At 52.0% G+C, this 26,985-nt stretch overlaps 1 protein-coding gene across 1 annotated transcript in view; it reads left to right on the top strand.

Moving 5' to 3' along the window:
- Window positions 1-26,985, top strand: part of RGS11 (regulator of G protein signaling 11) — a 4,320,935-nt gene that overhangs the window by 2,063,742 nt on the left and 2,230,208 nt on the right. Inside the window, exon 9 of the mRNA XM_069646770.1 lies at window positions 13,136-13,204. Coding sequence (XP_069502871.1) covers window positions 13,136-13,204 — 69 coding nt within the window. The remainder of the gene's footprint in view (window positions 1-13,135; window positions 13,205-26,985) is intronic.

The following is a 26,985-nucleotide window of genomic DNA, read 5'->3' as shown; positions in this document are numbered from 1 at the left end:
GTAGAGGGACCAGACAAAACTGGAAATGACTTAGCTGATCAGCTGGCCAAAACCGGTGCCATCCAAGGGGATCCAATAGAAATAGAGTCCCTGTTGGGGGAAATCCAGGTCACTGCTATCACTAGGTCCCAGACAAATGCTCACAATGATCTTTCAACTGCACAATGGAGTAAGGATACCCCTGATGCTGATTTGATTACAGCTCAGAAGGGGGACCCAATAATTGGTAAGTTTTACCAACACATTGAGGACCCTGAGAACTTTCCCCTGATGGATACCGATTACATTGGGAAAGAGGACCTAAGAGTGTTGATGAAATGTCCAAAAAGGTTCCGAATCCAAGACAGTTTGTTGGTAAGGAAATCCCAAGCTGGCCATGATCAGTGGGTGGTTCCTACCTCATTCCGAAGCCTGATGTTAAGTCACGCCCATGATGCGGCCACCGCCGGTCATAGGGGGTTTCATACAACACTTGAAATCTTAAGGGAGATTGCATACTGGCCACACATGGGGCAGGACCTCGACCAATACTTGACGGGGTGTCTTGTGTGTGCACAATTTCAGCCAACATCCCTCACACTCCGGGCGCCTCGCCAAAAGAGGGGGATGATTGGTCAGATTTGCAAATCGACTTCGTAGGCCCTGTAATTCGCTCGTCTAGAGGAAACAAGTACATGTTGACCGTCACATGCTTGTTTACCAAGTGGGTGGAATGTCTCCCGGCCCCAAACTGCAAGGCAGAAACAGCAGCTGCCCTGATGATTAACCACATCTTTTCCCGTTTTGGTCTACCTCAAAGGATTAAGTTAGACAGGGGTAGCCAAGTAATGACAAAGATGTGGGAGATACTGGGGGTCAAAAGGAAGTTACATATTGCTTACCGGCCAGCCTCTTCTGGGGCAGTAGAACTCTACAACCAGACCATTGTGAGCATCTTAAAAAGGTTTGTGGCAGATTCTGGGCCAAGTTGGGATATCCCATTACCTTTCGTCCTAATGGCCATCAGATCTACCCCTTCATCTGAAACTAAAATGTCACCATTTGAGTTGATGACCGGACGCAAGATGGTGCTTCCCCAGCATTTGCTCTACAGGACCCAAGAGCAGACACTGATGAATGCCTCCACAACTCATGAGTATGTGGAGAATTTAAGGAAACACCTTCAGCATGCTTTTGCCTATGCTCAGCGGAATCTAGAAAGATCAGCTGATAGCATGAAAACCCACTACGACCTGAAGACCACCAGGAAGGAATACACTGTGGGAGACCGGGTCTATCTATACAATTTCCAAAGGAACCAGGCCAAACAGCGAACATTTTTGCCTACATGGAAGGGACCGTTTGAAATTATAGACAAGGTCTCCCCAGTAACGTATAAGATCCGCATCCCCAAAGGTAGTCTGGCGGAAGGGGAAGACAAGTGGCTACATATAAATCAGCTAGAGTGTTGTCATCCCAGGCACACTCTGCAGCAACTGGAGGAGTCCTCTGCAATACCAGAGGGGGCCGCTCCAGATTAATTCAGTTCCACCCTAAAATATCCCACATATAGTCTCTAAAATATTATGATTCTTGTATGCAACTGTCTTTGAATTATATCTTGTTTTTCAAAATAAGAATGCTATGTCTCTTGATTTATAAAATGTACATGCCGCCCCACTAGATCAATAGTGGGGGAGAAATGTCTACGAATGGGTATTGCCGCTTTTGCTTTCTCATCATAGGAGAGAGGAAACCATGGAGACTGACCAAGGAGGATGACCGGGAGCAGATATCCGAGGGACCCGGGGTACTGCCCAATATTCCCATCAGGACCGGCGATGAGAACCGATCGATCCAACCGGATGGAGGAAAAGATGCTGAACTGTGCCATCTACGGAATTGGAAAAATATGATGCGGACATACCAGCGCGTGGATCAAACACATCCTTTGCACCCGAATCCCCCTCGACTCCAAATCAAAGCGCAGTCGGGCGGGGGGGCTTGTCAAGGGTTTTGACCCATGTTGAATTAATAGACTGGGTAGATGTGGGGATGAGCTGTCGCCGCCCATTATTCTATCCCAGAACAAACCAAATCAATAGACTGGGTAGATGTGGGGATGAGCTGTCATCGCGGACATTCACGCCAGAATCCAGGAGAACCGCGCAGTTTGTGCACACCAAAATGGTCACCTAATCTGCCACCCACCATTGCAAAGAAAGATGGTTCTGTTCAAAATCTACCTTTACTAAATCGGCTGTATCTCCAGAACCAACTTTTATTTTGAAGCTGGGATTCTAAGCTTTCCAACAAGCTCTAAACCGACTTGCTATTCCTCCTACTCCCTCCGTAATTGCGCTCGACGCACGCGACTAAATTTGCCGCGATTTGACATTTTGCTTAATTTCAGCCACGTGTAAAAATATTTGTCCTTGCTTTCCTTTGCTGAAATTCGTTTGCAACCTGACAATCATTCATAGAGCATCGCTTAAGTTATCCTGAACTAATACAAAGTAGCTATCACCTACCCTGAACCTCCTATAGGGAATTAAAAGTATTTTTCGCATATTTTTCACTTAATTGCAACCACATCAAAGTATATTGCCTGTGTTTAAGACTCCTATCTGTTTTCCTCTAGGCTTGCTAGGGGGGAACTGAATTATATTTGATTGGATTCCTGAGAACTGTGTGCTTTCCTCCCATCTCTTTACCTTGCATAAGGGGGGGGGTGTGAATTGTCAAAGAAAAGTGATTACATTGGCCCTCATTACAACTCAGGCGTTAAGGGTTTAACGGCGCCGTCGGCCTGATTACAAGTGTCCCATTGCGGGTTGGTGTTTAATGCCTGCTTTTAGCAGGCGTTAAAAATCCAACCCGCAAAGAGACTTTGGAGCTAATTACGGCACTGTAATTTACAGTGCCGTAATTAGCGCCTTCCCCATTCCCATTATGCCCTATGGGGGCAAAAATGGGAATGGGGAAGGGCAGATGGTGAATGGGGAATTACCGCCCCACTCACCTTGGAATGGGGCGGTAATTCCGCCATCCACTATGGCGGAATCGTAACCTTAGCGGCATGGACCACGGTGCTAATAGCACCATGGTCCTCCGCCAAGGTTGTAATGAGGGCCATTGTCTTTTGTTGAAGTCATATCAAGTTTATTTTCTGTACTGCATTTTCATTCATCATTGCATTGTCCTTGAAGCCATAAAAGCATTCTCAGCTACGTTATCCTCTATATATCACTTCTAAGCCATCAAAAAGAGTGTACCACTGTAACATTATCCATTGTTGATCACTATCATCCTCACAAGTGTTCTATCAAGTATTAACTTACTATAAAAGTGTGATAGAGATATATTGTTTAATTTTCAAGGGTTGTCATCCAGAGTAAACGAACTGGACATAAAAATACATCAATAAGGGCTTCCATCAGCATCCCAGACTAGGCATTGACTTAGCTGTAGTGTTGAATTGAAGTCGCTTACACAACCATGTTACATACTCACAAAATCTGAAACTAGCCCTTGTAGAATTATTGACATAACAATCGTATCAATACAGCAAATGTGTAAAGTGTCTGTGTAGTGCCCAAACACTTTCCTCAAGATAAATCACCTTTACTTTGCACAGCAAAAATCCTATAAGCTCATTGGAGTACACCTTCTTGGATGGCGTTCTGTCATAAAAGTACTCAGAACGTTCCTTTGTTCTGCTTTCTCCAAATGTGTTTCCTCTCTCTATGTTCTTACTCTCATGTGCTGTGGGTCCCCATCCTAGATATATAGGCATCATGGTAGCTGTCCGGTTATGCAACATGCCCCTTCATGTCTTTTACCTTGTGTGTTCCCACATCTCCATTACAAGTGGCCAGCTTCCAAGCCACATGAATTTATCCTACCTCTCATTAGTGTGTCGTCATGAAAGTGTTTGGAAGTCGTCTGTCAGCTCCTCATTATGTATTTAGCAGACGCTGGCTTGTAAGCTGCCTGTAGCTCATCTTTCTGCATCCAGAGTCTACCTAGATTCTTTTAAAGGTGCCCATGAACTGCCCATCAGGCCATTGAAAACACTATTTTTTCTGTACTCCGAATTCTACCTGGATTCCTTTGGGGGTGTCCTTTGCATGAAAGGTTAGGTTTCACAGTGAGATACCAGCAACTGAAAGCTAATTGATGGCCCTTAATCCTCTTTCTAGAAGAGAAGCAAATACATTTTGAGGGTTTCTAAACTCTATAGACTAATATGAAATAGATAGTCTGAAGTACCTGAATGAGTTAGTTGGTTTACAAAGTTTAATACATTTAGGGTTTGCAGATATGGGTTTCTTATGTGAAATGTGCATATGTGACTCTTCTTAATGACTTTCAATATCACTTTAACAGTATTGTATACTTATGCCTCAATTGAACACAAGAATCCCATCTACTCATATGTCCTCTTCACTCTCTCATTCCCTCAATCCCCTCTACAACTCCTCTCCTCTATAGCTCCTTTCTGTGACTCCTATTTCATCCCCCTCTTTTCAGGAATTTGTGATTTTGTATAAAGTAACATGCTCCTCCTGTTCGGTTACTTGTAAAGAATAATGCAGCCCCCGTGGAAAGGTCTGAGCTTCATAAATCTGTTAAATAAAAGACAAAGGGTCTGATCACGACTTTGGCGGTAACGCTGGCGGTATTACCGCTGGCGGTATTAGCCCTACCGCCGAACTCCCCGGCGCTAATAGCGCCGGATCACGAGCTCGGCTGTAATGTAATTCCCCATTGAGCCCATTCGGGAATGCCCCATTCCCCATTGGGCTCAATGGGGAAAATTCGCGCTCTTATCGCCGGGGGCGGTAATCCGCCGAAGTCCTGATTTGGCAGACCCTTAAATCCGGCGGTAATAGCGCGACCGCCGGATTTAAGGGTTACCACCAAAGTCGTGATGAGGTCCAAAGAGTTCAGATTCTCACTGTGGCAGATACAGTTCATTGGGTCGTTTCGCAAGGTTATAGCTCATCTAGACACTCAAATTGACAGCCTTCTTCAAGGACGAATGGAAAGATTCACACATAGATAAGTGTTCAATGAAGTGTGGTGCCTCCTCACCATGATTGACACCAGCCTAGGTCTTGGGAGGGTGGGGGATAGGGTGGTTAAGCTCTCCCACTTTGAAGCCAATGGCAGCCCTCTGATATGACGCCCAGTCCGTAGCTCCAATGGTAGGAGTCGGTCATTTTTCTCACCTCAGAGAACATTGTATTTACTCACTTTTAACCATGGCAGAGGACAAAAGCCACCCTAGGTAATATCAATAGCCCCCTATGATGAAGTTAAGGCTTAACAGCTGGGTTTCAGCTTTTACATGGCCCCCACCTCAAATGATTCGCATGTTTGTGAAACTTGCCTCTGAATTGGGGTGAAAGGTGTATCTAATGGGCCAAAGGAAGGTGAAACAGCTATTTAGCCACCTGAGCTCAGAGGAAGGGGGGAGTCAACATGGACAGGGCTTTAATGGCCCCACTCACTTCAAGCTTTCAAAACTGCCATCCATCCCCCAAACCTTTGAGGCTGGCTCTGTCCATACGCCACACCATTTCTATGCATATTGCTGCATTAGGCAATTTGAGTGGTAGCGGTCTAGTCATTATGTAATTACATTGGGCCTCATTACGACCCTGGCGGTAAGTTAAAAACGATGCCGGTAAAGGATTACCGGCATCCCTTACCGCTAGGGCCGATTATGACCCGAGATAGTGCTATCAGCGGCACTGTAATCAACGGTGCCGCTAACTGCGCCAAGGGCACGGGCACGCGACCTCCCATGCCGTAAATACCGGCATGGCGTAAAGTGGGGATGAGTACGAGTCAAGCGGACATGCTTTTAACGCCCTTACGAAGGCCGTAAAGTACCTTACCGCCATGGTGCTAATTCCGCCATCGCGGACCAACCGTAAACGCCCATGTGCAGTGTTCCAAAGTGACACAGGTGCACATAATCAGCACAGGTGGAGGCAATACAGACTGGCCAAGCACAAAAGGAGCACACCCCACCCCTTCCCACACCCAGTCACACTTCACAATGATTCCAATAGGACTAGCAATGTTGGGGCTGGAGGACCTGATTGCAATGGAAGTGCTACAACAACAACAACAACAACAAGCACAACAGGCAGCACAGAGGAGACGCAGGAGGAGAAGGAGGGCAAGGCAGGGCCAGCAAGCCCCACCAGCACAGCCAGTGCCACCACGCAGGCAGCCCCCAATCCCACGCATCAGAGCCAGTCCATTCAACCTCACCGCTGAGCAGATCCACACCCTGTACCGTTTAGACGGGGACACCATCACCACCATCGTGGACATGATACACAACGACATCGTCAGCATGATTGAAACACGCACCGCCATCCCCCCCTACTGAAGGTAGTGTCCGTGCTCCACTTCCTGGCCACAGGCACCTACCAGCACACAGTGGGGCACTTGCATGGCATTTCACAACCATTATTCTCACGTACGCTGAACCAAGTGCTTGATGCCCTCCTCAAGCACACAGACGACCGCATTACCTTACCACGGTCTGCCCAGGAGATCTCAAACACCAAAGTGGGTTTCCATGCACTGGCCGGCATACCTGGTTGCATTGGTGCCATCGACTGCACCCATGTTGAATTGGTGGTCCCACATGCCATGGAGGTAGCGTACCGCAACCGTAAGCAATACCACTCAATCAACGTGCAAATGGTATGTGACTCGAACCGGATCATCACACATTGTTTTGCCTGATTCCCCGGATCAACCCATTATTCAATGCTCCTGCAGAACTCCACAATACCACGCTACATGCAGCGACATGCAGGGCAGAGATCCTGGCTACTCGGTGAGTCGCATGTCATGGCCATGGTAATGTGAAGTGTGTAGGTGATTGAGGTACAGATGCATACTTTACCTGGCTGATATGGGGAGGGGGAGAGATGCATACTTTACCTGGCTGATATGAGGGTGGGGGAAGAGAAGCATACTTTACCTGGCTGATATGGGGGGGGGAGATGCATACTTTACCTGGCTGATATGGGGGGGAGATGCATACTTTACCTGGCTGATATGGGGGGGGAGATGCATACTTTACCTGGCTATGGGGGGGGGAGATACATACTTTACCTGGCTGATATGGGGGGTGGGAGATGCATACTTCACCTGGCTGCGAGTACCAGAGGGAATGGAGCAAGCTCATACCCCAAAGCAGCCCAGACTGGAGCTGACACCTGACCACATAATGCTAGATGTAAGCAGCCCTACCATGTTAATGAAGCTGTGTCCCAACCCTTCCACAGCCATCTGCATGTGCACTATACCAAATCAGACCGCATCCACCCTCAACGAAATGCAGCTACATGCAATGACTTTAGCCAATACACAGCACCAAACACCATCTACTGAAAGGCCAGTCACCCATCACTGCGTACAAAGGAGTCACATGACGGTCATAAACATCAATACACCACTACACTGACACAGAGGCCCAACTAAATAGCATAACACCATTTGAAGTGCTCAGAGAGATCATCATGAGGCTGACAGCAATGGTGCCAGGATGAAAGCATTAATATCACTGGACATCTGCAAGATCACCAAAACAACCACTGTGGACTAACACAGTGCATGGGCACTCACAAGGTACTGGACCCCCCCTGCGTACACTAGTTGATGGCATGCAAAACCTTTTATAAGAGGAATACACATATAGCAGTCACATCGTGTGACTCCATTCATCCATTGAAATGGGGTTCAAAGTAAGAGATGAATGCATGCCATGATGTCACTTGATGAGGTAAAATCTGATGTTTTAACTAACACATACATTGTTGCCCACATACATGTGATGCAGGCTATCCGTTGAAGAGGTGGCTCCTTACCCCAGTCCGGAACTCACAAAACCGGCACGAGGAGGACTATAATCGTGCACATACACGAACCCGTGTGGTGATTGATTGAGCAGACATTTGGCCTCTTGAAGGCACGGTTTCGGTGCCTCAGCAGGTCTGGTGGGGCACTCCTGTACCACCATGAGAAGGTGGCAAAGATCGTCATGGCATGTGTATTGCTACACAATATGTGCATCAGACGGAATGTGCCCCTTCCCCCTGACGCTGAACTGCAGCCACCTGATGAAGAGGATGAGGAGGGTGGGGATGGTGCAGCACCTCAAGGAGGAAGCGATGCACAGGAGGGACGTGCCATACGTCAGACTCTGATTAACCAATGCTTCTAGCACAGATGGACGGGGGGTGTCACATGGAGATGGCACTTGGGGCACTGGGTGTGTCTGGGACATGCACACTGTGGACTGTTCACCAATAAAGCACACGTACGCAATGAACAATGTCCTTACATGTGATTTGTGCATAACCAAAAAGTATATTGAAATGGAAAATTTAAGTGAACACACCCACCCCCCCCTCAACTCCCCAACACACCCACTCCCCCCTTCCACCTCAACTCCCCATAACATGGTGTGGATGTCTGTGCTCAAGTGCATCATGTGGGATCGTTCCACAGGGCAGCCTCTATTGGCACCCCCCTCTCCCGGCACCCGGTGCACCCCTCTGTATGCTGCAGGTTCCTGTCCGATCTGCAGACGGGGCTGGTTCGGGTAGAACTGGCAGCCGAGGAGGAACTGGGCTGCTCACAAGGACGCATGACCCTCATAGTTTGGACAAGCTCCGAGAGCACGTGCCGCACTGCGGCTAGTTCAGCACAAATATCCTTGGAGGTGGACTCTGCGGCAGCCTTTACAGTTTCTGCACATTTGCGCATTTCCCCTCTTGCACTGGTGCATTCTGCCACATGCTGTGTCAAGAGCGAGGCCAGTTGCCGCGTGATGATTTCATGCATCAGGTCCTGGGTTTTTTGGCCTGTGGATGATGCTACTGGCGTGTCCATTGAGCTCCCCCCCTCCTGCACATCTGCCACTGGGCATGGAGTGGCCGGCCAAGAGTTATCAGGAGATTGCCCCTGTATGCCATCGTCATGCTGGCTGCATGGGGACAGGTAGGGGGAATGAAGGGGGGCACTGGGGGGACCTACAACAACATCAACATCCCCTTCATCATTGTCTGAGCTGGCAGCGGTGGCAGCAATCTCACAATTGTGCTGCTTCCTGCAGACCCAGTGCCTTCAGTAGACACCACTGGGCGGATGGTTGTCATTGGTGGTGCTGTAGTGCCTGACTTGCTGCACATCAGTGCCGTGGACTGTGATGTGCTTGTGGATTTTGGCTGCTGTGGGGGTTAGATTTTTGCACCAGAGGTGGAGGGACGGTGTTTTGGGTCTTCGGGCCTGGCCTTCTTAGCAGGTGTAGTGCCAGTGTTTCTTCGTCGGCACTGTCCGAATGAGAGCCTGTGGTAGACCAAAGGAGGAAAAGGTTAGTGATGGGTCTGCAGACATTGAGCAGGCATTGAGATGGCTGCATTCATTTTGATTACTAGATGGTGCACATTGGAGGCAGTGACATACATTTTGTCTCCCTCTTAGGTGGTAGAAGCATGGAGACATGTGGGTGGCTACAGAAAGGGTGTGCATAATGCATGTGTACAAGGTGGAGGTCAGCACTGCCTGTAGGCAGTCTTCTGCTAATGTGTCATGTTGACCCTGTTAGGTATCATTGCACTTCCCAAAAATCTGGACTTCAGTGAGTTTTGCAAGGCTGGATTTAAGGTACCTACCTGCGTCGCTTGATGTCGGGGCTCCTCTCTCCATATCTCCGACCCCCTCTATGCACTCTGTGCCTATGGTTGCAGCACATATCTCCTCCCATGGCTGCATTTTGATGGGCGACTCAGCTCCTCTGCCTGTCACCATGCCCAGATTTCTATTCGCTGCCAGCATACTCCTGACGCGGAGATGTAGATCGTTCCACCTTTTTCTGCACTGTCTAGCATTTCGGGGTGTTGTGCCGACTGCACTGACCCTCTGGGCTGCCATGGCCCATATGGCCTTCTTTCTCATGATCGCCGGTCTGGTCATCTCTGTTGAGAAGACTACATCGGCATGCTCTTCTAGGGTTTCAGCCAACATATTTAACTCCTCCCTAGAAAAGCGCTCCTGTCGCAGCCGATCTCCGTTTTTTTCAGAACTTCAGGCATTCTGATGATTAATGGGTGTAGGAGAAGGTTTGTGGAGGTTGTGGGGGTCAGGTGTCCACTGGTTGAAGAGGATGGCAATGAATTGTGTTTTTAAAGATGGCCGCCGTGCTCTTTCCCGTTCCTGTGCGGTGATGCAACTTCCGGGTCCGCTTATTTGCGGTCACCGCTAACTGCGGTTCCCGCTATTTGCGGTCACCGCTATTAGCGGTGATCGCTAATATCGATAGCTAGGGTGGCGGATGTGCTATTTGCACGGCATACAATGCCGGTAAGTGGCGTTTTAAGGACTTTAGCGGCATGGCAGTGATTGCATTACTGGAATGGCGCAATGCTCGTGCCCAAGATGTCGTAATGTGCTGCTTTTAGCGGTATCTGGCCAGCACGGACACGTTAATTGCGCCATGCCGGTAATGACCGTTACTTACCGCCAGGGTCGTAATGAGGGCCATTGTCCGTGCTTTTCCTCGGCCTGCAGTAACTAGTTTTAAACTGGGTTTCTTATAGAGCCTCATGTGAGAGTAATATTGCAAATTCTCAATGCGATCGGCACAATGATTACATGAATGTTACAGGGTTGTCAGATTAACCTCAGAAGACACAACACAATCAGGACAGGTCGAAAGATACACATTTGAACAAATTGATGACATGGGATGGAGTCTTTTGCAAATACTTTACACTTTTCAAAATTCACAATGAGACTGGAAGGGAAGGGATGCAGTTTTAGCTGAATAGCACTAATCATAAAAGTTTGCAGGCTAAAAATCGTGTGAATCAAAAAAGAAAAGCTAAATAAAAGAAATCTATGCCACTGTGCGAATGAAGAGTGTGAGCTAGTGGTGTGCGTTTTAGGTCGGATGAGAGCACCAAATGCCAGACCTCTGCAGGGCGTGTGTACAATATCTCTGCCTTCCCTAAAATGGCTTCAAATACAAAAATGTAAAGACTTGTGTGGCCAACATCAACATAGGTTTGGCACAGAACGTAATGTGACGTTAAGCATCAGTTCCAAGGGCTGGAACAGGTGGTAATGGCCCAGCAGGCCGAGTTATAGGCCTAAGCGAAGCAATGTCCTATAACGAGTGCACTGCGACGTTACAACCCGTTCCAGCCCTTGGAAAGTGTGCTTACGCCATTAGCGGGGCAAATTTAAAGTATTTTCGTTCCGTGAGCGGCTCGTGGCATCCTGTGCAGAAGGAAAATATTCAAACATGGCTGCCATGGAAAGGGAAGGCGGGACTCTGTACAGAAGTATCACATCTGGCAGGCAGCCTACACCTTTCCAAAATCAAAGGCCATCTTGGCGAAATACCTTTGGTCTACCAAATTGTGTCCCCACTGAGATTATTAGATACAATGCATGCCTCGTGTGTTTAAAAGGTTGGTTATAATGGAAAACTTTACAATTTTACAAACATTTGTTAGTTCCTCCTCAGAGCTCTCTTTTCGTAGATCTTCAGCAAATTATGTACGAAGATAAAACTGGCTCATTTGCCAAATAGGTAAGTAAACGTAAAGATATTTTACAATCAATTTGTATGTCACAATCAGCTCTGGTTGAAACCCATTGTGAAGTGAAAAAGTAGCTCTTTGAGAACGATTGGTGTGACAGAATTAATAACATTGTTCAGAAATTGCACTGCTGGACAGATACGTTCAGTCTACATGCCTTGTTACTTAACAATTTACCAACATGTACCGGCGGGATCAATTCTTGCGATTCAGGCTAAAATTAAGTCCATTCGTAACAAATATACAGCATCAGTTAGTACCTGTTCATATTGTCAGCAGAGTGGAACTATACAATCTTTGTATCACCTTTTGGTTCATTACTAAGAAATCTGAGGAGCTTCTGCTTCGAGCGATTTGTAGATCATGATAATAGGCTTTTATTTGATGAATTTATTTCCTGCTATCTGTTCATGAAACCTCTTTGTCAATTGCAGCGATTACGTTTTTACATAACATTTATTGGATTACATTGAGATAGAATGTATCTAGCGACATTACTAATAAAGGAATGTATTTATAACTTGTTTCCCTTGTTTTATAGGAACTGCTTACTCTAGAGGTGCTAAACGTTTATGTAACAAGTGTTTAAAATATTTGATATTTTTGTATTATTGTTGTAAAGTGTACGGTTTGTTTTTAACCAATTCACTTAATACAACATGTTTTTTTTAAGTTCATTGTAGTTCCTTGCTATTTAATTTTACAGTTTGCAGGCAACGCAATCACAGATTATGATGTCTGCTTGTAAATCGTGCATCATGCGATCATGTGGAAAGATGTTGGGTCTAATGGGGAAGATGCATTATTCAAAAGAGGGTGAAAGAGCCAGCATTAGCGAGTGAAAGAATGGAAACCTCTATGTGCGTGCATGTGTGTGTGTGTGTGAGAGAGAGAGAGAGAGAGAGAGAGAGAGAGAGAGAGAGAGAAGGCTGAGAGAGAGAGGATGTGGTAGAGAGGGAGAGAGAGAGCGTGTTAAGGCTAAAAACCGCCTATATCGTCAACCTCTATCATCATAGATCAGGCACGCAAAAACAGCATACTGTATGAAGTGACTAGAAACAAGATGGATAAAACTTTGATTAGCAATTATTGTGCAAATGGTGCCTTCTACAAGAAAAGCCCTGCTATGTATGTGTTTATTGACCTGCAGCAATGTAATATAATAATACACATATTTAAACACCAACCAGCACAAACCAAATTGTCTCATCAGCCTTAAATAATGTACATGTGTCTATCCAACTCAAAGGCATTTATTGTATTGAACTTTTGTAAAGATGAAATGCTAAATTAGCCTTGGTGGGATGAAAGCCTTAAGAATCACAGGTAAGTTCACAGTCCACTAAGCTAAATTTCTATATTTTAGTCTTGCTGGAAATTAATTGAAATAGTAGGCAGCTGCAAATACTTCTGAAAAATTCGTCCATCCTGTTAATTGTCTGCTTCGAAGTAAGAGATGCATAAAACTACTTTTGGACTCGTAGTGACTTCTTTCAAACTTCTCCTTTTTATAGCCCGGATTATTGAATGTCTTTGATGGTGGACCTGAGCGATGCAACTCTCACATTGGTTGGGTCCAGCTCGTAAGTATCTTTACTTGACATGTTCTGAAATAAAGTGGGTTTCACAATTTATTTTCATAACACAGAGAGATTGTTAAATATAGTGTGTACATGAACTATTTAGAGATGGATTTAGGAACTGGTAGGGAACCATGTGGAACAGGCTTCACCAAAAATTGCCAATAACATTTGCTCCAATAGAGTTCTGAACTTCAAACTCGAGACCAGAAGACTTTCAAGGTAACAACCATTTTCTAAAAACACTCACTGATTCAGCAACGCTTGGGTCTTTATTTTAACTTATAACAAATACTAAAGGAGGTGCTCTACAAGAGACAACATTTCTAGGTAATTCTGTGTTGATCAGTGGATAGCTTTCTTGGAGCTGCTAGTTTCAAAAGGGGATAGGTCTGGGCTCGCTTCATCTGACCCTCTTACTGTCTTACTGTCTTGCCCTTATCTGTATGTCTTTGTAGTCCTCCCCACCCCCGCCAGTTCCACTGTAGCTCATGTTTCTGGTACACTGTAGATATGGTGTACCCAAGTACACTGTAGATATGGTGTACCCAAGCCTTCTCAGCCTTTGGTCTGGCATTTGGGGACACTGTTCTTTCTCTGTATGGGCTTGTGGGAAGTTCATGGGCTTGTGGGAAGTTCATTTTAATGTGATAATTTCCTTCCCTCTCGTAACCACTAGCTGATATGTCCAACTCGTCTTTATCTAGGTCTCATCAAAAATGCCACTGATTGAGCGGTATGTTGGTTTAAAATTGTCCATAGTTAAGATAGCAAATACCCTAAATTTCCAACCAGCCAATTTCAATTTTCATGTATATTTTATTGGTGTTTTACAACACGCCATACAGGCAGAGACCCACCCTTCAATGTGCTAAAAGGAAAAGTGGGGCTTGAAATTGAGGAAACGCCTTAAAATGGGAAACGAGTGGGGTATATTAATGGGTCTTTTTATTTTAGATGCACAGGTGTATATCACCAACTGTACCTCAAACCTGAACATTGAATTTGTTCAAAATTATGGAATTCTTCAATTCATTAATCCATTGTTCAGACTGAGAACTCAGACTTGGCACTGAAACCAAGAAGCATTCTCACAATGACAACTATTTCATTCATTATGCCTCTTCTCACAATATACATAAACTAAACTAATACCTTAGTTCAATATAGTGACTCTTTTGCACTTGCGCACTCTGTCTTAATAACCCACTTGTTTTGAGACATGGTTTATTTATAAAAGAAAATGCGGTATGCTACCATTAGCCCTGCAGACAAAATGTCTATTTTGTACATCTGTTACACCTATTAATATACATGTGCTTCATGCCTTTCTTAATACTGAACACACACTTACAGGGTAATTCATAGAAATTCGCAGAAAAGTGTCGCAAGCGGCTGGCGCAGAGTGTCCGCGTGCGATTGTCTGCGCCAGGCACGTGCGCTAAAACCGATTTCCGCGCACAGCGTGTTCATGGATTTTAGGCTCCCAAACCAGCCGTGGCGCAGAGAATCGCAGCGACCCTGCAGCAGCGCCAGTAACGCCCCGAAGAACGCCCTTGCGCAAGGAAAAGCCATCAAAATCGCTAAATCATCGCAAAGGGCTGCGCTAACCCTGGACCAGTTCACCGGGCTGGCAAACAGCAAACGGCAAGCGGGGAACGTGTATTTCAGGGGTGCGCGGGAAGTTTCTCACGCGATCGGGCCTGGGGGAGCGGGCTACGTGTATTACAGGGGTTCGCGTGAACTTACTCACGCGATCGGGCCTGGGGGAGCGGGCTACGTGTATTACAGGGGTTCGCGTGAACTTTCTCACGCGATCGGGCCTGGGGGAGCGGGCTACGTGTATTTCAGGGGTTGGCGTGAATTTTTTCACGCGATCGGGCCTAGGGGAGCGGGCTATGTGTATTACAGGGGTTCGCGTGAACTTTCTCACGCGATCGGGCCTGGGGGAGCGGGCTATGTGTATTTCAGGGCTTCGCGTTAATTTTTTCACGCAATCGGGCCTGGGGGAGCGGGCTACGTGTATTACAGGGCTTCGCGCGAACTTTCTGACGCGATCGGGCCTGGGGGAGCGGGCTACGTGTATTTCAGGGGTTCGCGTGAATTTTCTCACGCGATCGGGCCTGGGGGAGCGGGCTATGTGTATTACAAGGGTTCGTGTGAACTTTCTCACGCGATCGGGCCTGGGGGAGCGGGTACGTGTATTTCAGGGGTTCGCGTGAACTTTCTCACGCGATCGGGCCTGGGGGAGCGGCCTACGTGTATTTCAGGGGTTAGCGTGAAGTTGCACACGCGATAGTCCCAGTGCGAGCAGGGTACGTGTATTTCAGGGGTGCGCGGGAAGTTCCACACGCGATAGTCCCAGTGCGAGCAGGGTACGTGTATTTCAGGGGTGCGCGGGAAGTTCCACACGCGATAGTCCCAGTGCGAGCAGGGTACGTGTATTTCAGGGGTGCGCGGGAAGTTCCACACGCGATACCAGCAGGGAATGTGTATTTCAGGGGTTCTGGGGAGTACTACACGTGAATTGGCCGTGTGGGTCCTCCCAGGTGTACGCTCCACAACCTCCACGGCCCCTGCAGGCAGCCCACACCACGGGGGACTACCCTGCACCCCTGCCCATGTCCCGCAGGCAGCCCATTCACCATGGGCATGCCCCCCAGCCAACCCACATGTCACCTTGCAGTACTGATCAACAATGCATGTCTCCCACCACCCCCACCCCCCAGCAGTGCAGGGGCAGCCTCCACCAGGCCCCCACTCATGTCTCCCACCATCCCCACCCCCCAGCCACCATGGGCAGCCTCCACCAGGCCCCCACTCATGTCTCCCACCACCCCCACCCCCCAGCCACCATGGGCAGCCTCCACCAGGCCCCCACTCATGTCTCCCACCACCCCCACCCCCCTGCCACCATGGGCAGCCCCAACCAGGCCCCCACTCATGTCTCCCACCACCCCCACCCCCGGCAGTGCAGGGGCAGCCTCCACCAGGCCCCCACTCATGTCTCCCACCACCCCCACCCCCCAGCCACCATGGGCAGCCCCCACCAGGCCCCCACTCATGTCTCCCACCACCCCCACCCCCTGGCAGTGCAGGGGCAGCCTCCACCAGGCCCCCACTCATGTCCCCCTGCACCCCCACCCCCCAGCATCTAGGGTCACCCTCCACCAGGCCCCCACTCATGTCTCCCACCACCCCCACCCCCCGGCAGTGCAGGGGCAGCCTCCACCAGGCCCCCACTCATGTCTCCCACCACCCCCCTGCCACCATGGGCAGCCCCCACCAGGCCCCCACTCATGTCTCCCACCACCCCCACCCCCCGGCAGTGCAGGGGCAGCCTCCACCAGGCCCCCACTCATGTCTCCCACCACCCCCACCCCCCAGCCACCATGGGCAGCCTCCACCAGGCCCCCACTCATGTCTCCCACCACCCCCCAGCCACCATGGGCAGCCTCCACCAGGCCCCCACTCATGTCTCCCACCCCCCTGCCACCATGGGCAGCCCCCACCAGGCCCCCACTCATGTCTCCCACCACCCCCACCCCCCGGCAGTGCAGGGGCAGCCTCCACCAGGCCCCCACTCATGTCCCCCTGCACCCCCACCCCCCAGCATCCAGGGTCACCCTCCACCAGGCCCCCACTTATGTCTCCCACCACCCCCACCCCCCGGCAGTGCAGGGTCACCCTCCACCAGGCCCCCACTCATGTCTCCCACCACCCCCACCCCCCTGCCACCATGGGCAGCCCCCACCAGGCCCACACTCATGTCTCCCACCACCCCCACCCCCCGGCAGTGCAGGGGCAGCCTCCACCAGGCCCCCACTCATGTCCCCCTGCACCCCCACCCCCCAGCATCCAGGGTCACCCTCCACCAGGCCCCCACTCATGTCTCCCACCACCCCCACCCCCCGGCAGTGCAGGGTCACCCTCCACCAGGCCCCCACTCATGTCTCCCACCACCCCCACCCCCCTGCCACCATGGGCAGCCCCCACCAGGCCCACACTCATGTCTCCCACCACCCCCACCCCCCGGCAGTGCAGGGCAGCCTCCACCAGGCCCCCACTCATGTCCCCCTGCACCCCCACCCCCCAGCATCCAGGGTCACCCACCACCAGGCCCCCACTCATGTCTCCCACCACCCCCACCCCCCGGCAGTGCAGGGTCACCCTCCACCAGGCCCCCACTCATGTCTCCCACCACCCCCACCCCCCTGCCACCATGGGCAGCCCCCACCAGGCCCCCACTCATGTCTCCCACCCCCCCACCCCCCGGCAGTGCAGGGGCAGCCTCCACCAGGCCCCCACTCATGTCTCCCACCACCCCCACCCCCCAGCCACCATGGGCAGCCCCCACCAGGCCCCCACTCATGTCTCCCACCACCCCCACCCCCCGGCAGTGCAGGGTCACCCTCCACCAGGCCCCCACTCATGTCTCCCACCACCCCCACCCCCCTGCCACCATGGGCAGCCCCCACCAGGCCCACACTCATGTCTCCCACCACCCCCACCCCCCGGCAGTGCAGGGGCAGCCTCCACCAGGCCCCCACTCATGTCCCCCTGCACCCCCACCCCCCAGCATCTAGGGGCAGCCTCCACCAGGCCTCCACTCATGTGTCCCACCACCCCCTGCCACCATGGGCAGCCCCCACCAGGCCCCCACTCATGTCTCCCACCACCCCCACCCCCCGGCAGTGCAGGGGCAGCCTCCACCAGGCCCCCACTCATGTCCCCCTGCACCCCCACCCCCCGGCAGTGCAGGGGCAGCCTCCACCAGGCCCCCACTCATGTCTCCCACCACCCCCACCCCCCAGCCACCATGGGCAGCCCCCACCAGGCCCCCACTCATGTCTCCCACCACCCCCACCCCCCGGCAGTGCAGGGGCAGCCCCCACCAGGCCCCCACTCATGTCTCCCACCACCCCCACCCCCCGGCAGTGCAGGGTCACCCTCCACCAGGCCCCCACTCATGTCTCCCACCACCCCCACCCCCCTGCCACCATGGGCAGCCCCCACCAGGCCCACACTCATGTCTCCCACCACCCCCACCCCCCGGCAGTGCAGGGGCAGCCTCCACCAGGCCCCCACTCATGTCCCCCTGCACCCCCACTCCCCAGCATCCAGGGGCAGCCTCCACCAGGCCCCCACTCATGTGTCCCACCACCCCCACCCCCCTGCCACCATGGGCAGCCCCCACCAGGGCCCCACTCATGTCTCCCACCACCCCCACCCCCCGGCAGTGCAGGGGCAGCCTCCACCAGGCCCCCACTCATGTCCCCCTGCACCTCCACCCCCCGGCAGTGCAGGGGCAGCCTCCACCAGGCCCCCACTCATGTCCCCCTGCACCCCCACCCCCCAGCATCCAGGGTCACCCTCCACCAGGCCCCCACTCATGTCTCCCACCACCCCCACCCCCTGGCAGTGCAGGGTCACCCTCCACCAGGCCCCCACTCATGTCTCCCACCACCCCCACCCCCCTGCCACCATGGGCAGCCCCCATCAGGTCCTCACAATCCCCAATCATGTGCGTAATGGTCAGCCTCCACAGCCAAAAAGCCCTACCAAGTAACCCATTCACCCACATGGAAATGGAAATCACATGTTACACCCCCAATGTTCATGAAGCTAATGAACCCATGTCCGTCACACACATTTTTTGCAATTGAATGTGAAAACACACAACATGAAATGCATGAAACCAATGAGATGATACCACACAGTGAACTATGCCAACAAAATTGTATTTAAAAAAATAAAGAATGCTAAAGAAAGAAAACTAACTACAATGTAAATGTGAATAAATAAGCTGCATGTCCGCATAAAAACACAAAACAGGAAATCCAAATCCTAAAAAATTTTGTCCAAAGTCAAATGTAAAAAAATCTCCATGCAACAAAGAACTATGTACAAAAATAACAAGGGTCCATGAGCCCAACTGAACTAAGGAAACCTCCTAAAAAACCTACCTAAATATCAACTATATACAAAAAGTGGAGCAGTGTCCGTCGACTCCAAATCATAATAAGAACGAAAGGAAACCTAAAACTAAAGAACTATATACAAAGGCGGCGGGCAAGTCCAGCGGCTCACTCTGTGGTGTCCCGGGCCAGGGCATCATCGAACTCCTGTTCGATGTCCCGGAGGCGGTCCAGTTCCATGGCCCCGAGGGTCCGCAGGGACGACGCTGTGTCCTCCTCCAACCCCCTGCGGATTGCTTCGAGGCACTCGGCCCGCCTCAGGGCCCTCCGCATGGAGTTCTCCGCCCTGACCATTGTGAGCCGCGCCTCTTCCGCCCGCCGCCGCTCCGCACCTATGGCGTGGCCCAACCGCTGCCACACGGAAGACACTCTCTGTCCTGGGTCCCCCTGCCCTCCGGCCGATGCCTGCCCCTCCGATGTCGAAAGCCCCGAGCCTTCATGTCTCCCACCATGTTGCTGCTGCTGCTGCTCTGCCTCTGCCCGTGCACTGCCTCCTGCTGCCTGCACATCCTCCGCCGGCTGGGGTGCACTTGTTGATGTGACGACCCCTGCTGGACCTCCGACTCCCGACTGTGGCAGGGATGCCTCCTCCACCAGCCTGGCGGCACCGTCAGAGGCAGCTCCACAGGGCACCCAGGTGACTGATGGGTGGGAAGATGGCACAGAGGACGACTGGCGCGTAGGGGGTCCAGTTGAGGAGGGGGTCGGAGCAAGCCCCATCAGACAGCGGAATCCGGCCTGGGTGACCTGTCCCAGCAGGCTGACGTGGTCAACGAGCCATTCGAGTTGACGTGCAGTCTCTCCATGAAAAGACTGCAGGTCACCTCGCATGGCCCGTTGACGCAATGCCACACCAGCCAGGACAGGCTCAACCCGGACCTGGATGGCCACGTCCGCAGGCAGAGGAAGGCCAGTTGACGTCAGCTCATCCCCTGCCTGAAAACGGGTCTGGACGTAGGCATCCCTGCTGGTGCAAGATGATGCAGGGACAGGATCCGGGACAGGATTGCACACAGGCACCTCCGCGGCCGCCTGTGCTGCCTCCTGTCCCTGGTCCTGCACTGCACCACTAGCACCAGTGGGATCCCCACCTCCAGACCCTGTCTCTGGTGCTTGCGCGGCCCCCTCCTCCACCAAACCCCCCACCAACCTGGATGACTCCGTGCCATCTTCCCCTGTTGGGCCCTGTGGGGTCCCAGCTGCCCCTTCTGCTGCCGAGGAGTCCAACTGCAACCTCCGCCTCTTGGACCTCCCCCCGGCAGCTGCGGCCTGGGACGCGGCACCGGACTCCTCACTCCCCGACGAGATGACAACACGGGAGGGGAGCCGGGCCTTGCGTCTCCGGCTGGCGGTCGGATCCCCGCCGCTGTGCTCCACAGCACCTTCTCCGCCCTCTTCATCAGTTGACGCTGCAGACAGGGAGAAACAAAACACAGGCATCAGGGCACTGTACAATGGACACATACACGCATGACAGTTGCACAGGAGTGGCATTGGCAAACCTCAGACATGTCATCACAATCCCCAACACACATGTCATTGCAACTGGCACACATGAGCCATACCACAGCCATATCGCAACTGCCACCACCATCCCTACACATACAACAGCATCAGCAGCCAAAGGGGAGCCAGACATCACATGCAACACAGGAAGTGCACCACACATGTACACACACCACCACACTTGCATGCATGTCTACACCTCTGCCAAGTGTCGCACTTTTCAGACGGGCATCCATGTCACATCTGCCAATCAGGCTTCCACATACCGCTGTCACATGCATCCATGTTGCATCACTGTTGCACCCTTGTCAAATACACACACATGCACATGTACACAGTGCTCATACATGCAGCCGAAAACAACATACATGCCTGACATCACAGACATATCTACTTACATACACATTCATCCAAACATGTGTGCACGCACAATTGCATTTGCCATGCAAGCCCACACACACAAGCACATCCATGTCTCACACATTACAGCCCTCGCATGTGTCAGCCCCATGGCCCTGTACACCCCCACCCATACTCGACCCCATACAAACAGATGTGCAACCGGCACAATGGCGAATCATCACCACACGCACTGCTCACAACCAGGATGCATGTACACTCACAGCTCGACTCCAGACGGGTCTGCTTCTCTAGGACCTGGACGTGGAGCGCTGGGGATATGCGTTCCAGGACCCCATCTGTTCTTCCGACAAGTGGCCCCGGCGCCCCTTAGCATCCGCTGCCTTCAAGAGGCGCCGGGCCTTGTTCAGGGTCCTGGACCTGAAGTCCTCCCAGCGCTTCCTGACATGTTGTAAGTCCCGGACTGCCACCCCCTCCGCGTTGATGGCAGTCACGATGTCAGTCCAGATCCGAGTCCGTCCTTCCTTGTCGGCGCGGGAACTTCCAAAGAGGGCATCATACTGCCCCAGGACTTGCTCCACCAGGACACCAACTTCGGTGGCACTGAAGCTGGTGCCCCTCTGCCTCTCTGGCCGGGGGTTGTCAGTGGTCACAGATGGTGTTTGCCCCGACATGACAACCCCAGAGGCAGGAGTGGGTGGGCAACTGGGTCCTGGGGCTGGGCTGTGGAGCGATGGAATTCCAGTCGGGAGTCTTCGGTTCCAGCAGGGGTGGTCACAGCAACAGCACCCCTGGATGATGTGCAGGCAGCAAATGGCAGTGCACGTGGGCAGCAGGCAGTCAGGCAGCAGCAGATGGCAGGTGGGAGCGTGCTCGGGGCTCTGGGGGCAGTAGTTCGGCCTTCTGGGCAGGAGCGTGGTCTTCCGTGTGCTTACGCGTGGCCAGCTTGGTACGGAGTGATTTGGCACGTGAAAATCCTGCACGTCAGCGTGAAAACCGAGGAAAGGCCCTTAGCGCGTAAGCGCGTCAGCACGCATACGCGATTCTATTGGACCAAAGGCCCTCAGCGCGTAAGCGCGTCTGTGACGTGACCCGCACGGGTGTTTCCCACACAGCACGTGATGACAGAGCACACGTGGAAAGACTGCACGTCAGAGTCTCATCGCGTGTGATTGGTGGAAATGGCCGTACACGCAGAAGTGACAAAGCGTGTAATTGGTGGAAATGGCCGTACACGCAGAAGTCACAAAGCGTGTAATTGGTGGAAATGGCCGTACACGCAGAAGTCACAAAGCGTGTAATTGGTGGAAATGGCCCTAGCGCGTACACGCCGCGTAAGTGATGTTGGACGTGTGTGCCTGTATAAAAGGTACGCGTAGAACACCATTTCCTTTTACGTGCTTTTCGTGGAGAGCGAGTGGGTGAATTCTGTACTTCTTGTCGGTTCACACACGATTTACTTCACGGCGTTTCAAGTTCGTATTCCCTGTTACCTCTGACAGATTTTTCTCTTTTTTCTCTTTTACTGGTTTACCTGGGCCTGTTCCCTCAAACAGTGTTCCCTTCTACTGTTGTCCTGTCTCCTCAGACAGCGTACAAATCTTCTTTTGGCGGGGGTGTTGCCAACCAAACGCGCTCCTTTTTCACGCTCTTTTACCTGGCAGACCGTGAGTCACGCACGTATCTAACATCTGTGCTTGCCCCGTGTGTAGCCTACCCCTTCAGAGGTCATTCTAGGCTGCGTGTGACACGCATACGTTCATTCTTGTGTTACTGGGTGCCACAGCGTAGTGCAGGTTTTTCTTTCTGCACACGTGGTCTAGGAGGGGTTGCGTGCACGTCATCTCCCTTTTTTGGGGCTCCTGTGCGTAGCGTGACCCGTCATCTTTCCCCAGGGGTTACAACCAGCCTTGCAAGAGCACTAGGGTACAATTACCATCTGGTACCCAACCCCTTTGACCCCCAATTGCCCAGGACAATATTTTACAGCCACTCCCATACGCACATCAACATCAGTGCCATGGTTGGGAGGCGAGGATTCCGTAAGGGTGGCAAAGGTGGAAGAGCCACAAGTGGTGGCCGTGGTGGATCCGGTAGGGGACGTGGTCGTTACTTGCAGGGTGAGCCTGTCCCCCCATGTGTGGAGGACCAGTCAAGGGCACCCATTATCCCCCCCCTCCCGTTGAGGCTGATGTGGCTGACACCATCCATGCTCAGCCCTTGTTGGACCAGCCCATTGTGGCACCAGACCTGGCTGACTCCATGGCTGACTTCCAGGTCAGCAGGCCTATGACACGTGCGCTGGTGCACGTTGATGTCACCATGCCACGTGCATCTGGGGCAGCAAGGTCATCTGCTGCACCAAGTAGGCAGGGCGGAGAGGCTGCAGGGGCAGCTGCGGCTCCATCCACCCCAGCCCTCACACACCCAGCCCGGACAGTGTCGGTCCTAGTCCATGCTGCTGATATTCCCCCTGACACCATCACACTAGAGCCAATGCCTGCACCAACTCCCATGCTGAGTGTGCAATCCCACACTCCTGATACAGAGTCCACCAGGGCTCCTGCCCCTAGTGTCCAGAGCGGCGCAGGACACTCAGGATCACCACCACCTTCCAAGCGGAAGAGGAAGAGTGCTCGTCCGGGACAGGCTGATGTCCCAGACACGGCTTCACAGTCCGGCCCGTCCAGGAAGCCTAGCTTCACGGATGACGAACTGAATGCACTTGTCGAGTATATGTCCGCACATGACAACGAGATGGTCATTGTTGCAGGATCCAAGACCACACCTGCACAACGCCAGGCACACTGGCAGACCGTTGCGGACATCGTAAGTGCCCTTGGAATCGTGAGGCGCACAGCCAATGATTTCTATAAGCGCTGGAATGACCTCAAGCGCAGGGCAAAGAGTAAGCTGGCCTCAAGTCATGCCGCAACTCTAGTGACTGGAGGTGGGTCTCCAGTAGTAGACATGGAACTCACTCCACATGAGTCAGTCGCTGGGACCTACATCACAGAGGAACAGATCCAAGGCGTGGGAGATCTCCCTGATTACGAGGCATTGTCCGGTGAGTGCACATGCATGTGTGTGTCATCCATGTGCATGGTGTGTGTGAGGGCTTCTGTTTGTGTGCCAGGTGAGAGTGTGTGCGCCTGAGTCGTATGGGTCAGCCATGTGCTTCATGCAATACATCCTGCGCAGCTGCATTTGGCCATAGCTGTATCCCTTCTGCCAACAGTAGACATGTAGTCCAACTGCACGCCAGTTGCCCTTGAAGTGTCACCTTGCCACAACATTGTTGCAAAATTTAGCACTGTTCATTTAGTCAGATATTTTCCATTCCACCACTTTTACTAGGCATGTCCCAGTCCTCTAGTCACATGTCTGACATGGCTATGGTAAAGTTGAGTGACTTTGTTACCTGGATATCATTTGTTCAAACATGTCCCTGTGCAATTGCACCATTTCGGACTGGCAGCTCCAGGTGAAGAATCTGACCTGTTAGAATTAGAAAAGCTATTACATGCGGGAACTCGACAGTATGCATAGGTGCTGCCCTCCTCTCCATCTTCACTCAATAGCAATGGTAGATGCCATCTGTGTGATGGCATGTGTGTTTCACCTGCCAATCACAGGCCAATGTGTGATGCCACTGCCAGGCAGCATGCAGAAAATGTGTTCATCTTCAATCTTGGTGTCATCAGTGTGTGCCATTTGCCTGCCCTTCATACGCAGTGAGGGTGCATGCATGGGAGGGTTTTAGTCATGTGGGACATGTGTCAAACAAGTACTGTTTCTCTTGCTTCTCAGCCCTCATTGTGTGCCATGGTGCTAATGCCTGTTTCCATTTCTTTGTTTTTATGTCTTTGCAGGGGAAGACGCACTTGATACTGCTGGGGTTGTGGAGATGGTGCAGACCCAGGAGGGGCCCGAGGGCCGACCAACCACCAGTGAGGGACGTGGTGTGGTGGTGGGTGAGACCCCACAAGTGCTGCAGGTCCTGCTCTCAAGGGGTGTCTCTGGCTGCACCTCCCCCGAGCTGTACTCAGGTGTTGATTCGGATGAGACCTACGTGCCGTCGCAGGTGAGTGTTCCAGGGAGGGATTCTGTTCTGTCTCACCCACCTGCACCAGGGTCAGAACCCTCAATGGGGATGTCAGTGTTGGCAGCTACGCCTTTGGTGGTTACGGATGCAGGGTCACACTCTGCGACAACTGATCCTGTTCCTGGGCCAGCAGATCAGAGGGGGAATGCAGTCCTGCAGCCTCAGGCAGTGCCGGCACAGCAAGGCGCAGTTCGCCTTGCCCCAGACAGGTGTGGTGCCCGCCGACGTGGTGGCCGTACGGCACCTGGCAATACTGCATGGGAGCAATCCATTTACGGTATGGCAACCCAACAGGCAGCATCATCCGAGATGATGGCTCAGGCCATGGATAGGGTGGCCACTTCCATTGTCCCCCCTGAAAGGCTGATGGAGCGACTAGAGCAGGCAACCGACACCATCTGCCAGTCACACAGGGAGGACATGTTGGGGTCCAACAGGGACAGGCGGGCGGCACTGGCGACTCTGCAGGAGGCCATCTCCATTGAGTCCCAGGGCCACAGGGAAGCCCTGAGGCAGGAGCTCCTTCACCTCAGGACGACTCTTGTTGAGCTTGAGGCTTCTACACACCAAAGGACAGAACAGCAGCTGGAGCGTCTCACCCGTACGCTCTCAGCTGAGATGCAGGCAACGAGGGCGGAGGTCCGGGCATCCCGTGAGTTGTTGCATGGGGACCTCCGCACACTCATCCTCCAGAACCAGACCTACCACACCCGCATGCTTGCAGCCATGGAGGAGCAGACTAGGGCCTTGCGTGGGCTGCCTCCCATAGTGCAACCACCTCCGGATGCAGCTGCACAGGGTGATAATAGCGACAGCAGTGATACTCCCACAATAGGGTAGCCGTGTGGGCCATGAGCCCATGGAGGTGTTTTTTTTCCCCAGGATCCACGCAGGTGGGTTCTGGTGTGCATCCTGTCCTCGGACCTCCTGGGTGGCCTCCCCAACCCCCCCGGGCCCTTCAATGGCCATTTTTGATTTTTATTTTTATTTTATTTTTTTTTTATTTTTATTTCTTTTATTCCCAATTTTTTTGGGACGATTTGTTGGCTTCCGTGGTTCCTGTGGGCATACGCTGCATTGTGGCTGGGCACATGCAGGCTTGTAATGTATTTGGTTCAGATGCTTGGGTTTGAGTCACACACACCCCTCCTGCTTCCCGTTTCCATGGGCTTGCAAAGGGTGTGCCCAAGTGACAGTGAATTACACAGTGACGTTGGACTCCCATGAGCTGTGTGGGCAGTCTGTAGTCAATACTGTGTATACATTCCTAGTGCATATTGCTGTTGTGTTGTACACTGCATGTTGCATTGATGTGTAACTCATCTTCTGTGTCTACCTCCCAATTTGCAGGTCCCTTCCTCATGTCTACACAAGGACCTCTAGTCTGGAGATGTGGTCCATGTTGGCAGCAGTGCACCTACAACTCTACAGGCGCCAACACTGCACAGTTGGTAGTGATGGGAGTGCAGGCATTTCCAGGTGGTGAGACTACTAATATCATACATTAGTGATGTCATGTTAATGGTAGTACGTGCTCAAGTTTGTTATTGGTCCGGCATTACTGTGAGCATTTCAGGTGTTGCAAGTTTCTAATAGGGACACTGTACATTGTGACACTAGTGTCATGTTGTGGGGATTACTTTGTTTACGTGCAAATAGCATGACATGGCACGGTGTGTGGTGTGGCGGTGCTGGGGTTGGGTTGGCTGACATGGCACTGTCCTCTTGTTGCATTTTGCAAGTGGGTATTCATTTCAGCTGCTTGAATTTGTAACTTCACAAAACTGCATTGGTGGTGTCAGTGTGGGTAGGGATGCACACATTGTGACACTTCC

The sequence above is a fragment of the Ambystoma mexicanum genome, chromosome 2q, assembly GCF_040938575.1.
Source record: "Ambystoma mexicanum isolate Mex_15411 chromosome 2q, UKY_AmexF1_1, whole genome shotgun sequence".
NCBI lineage: Eukaryota > Metazoa > Chordata > Amphibia > Caudata > Ambystomatidae > Ambystoma > Ambystoma mexicanum.
The sequence above is the reverse complement of the archived record's forward strand: the minus strand, read 5'-3'. Positions and strand labels throughout refer to the sequence as shown.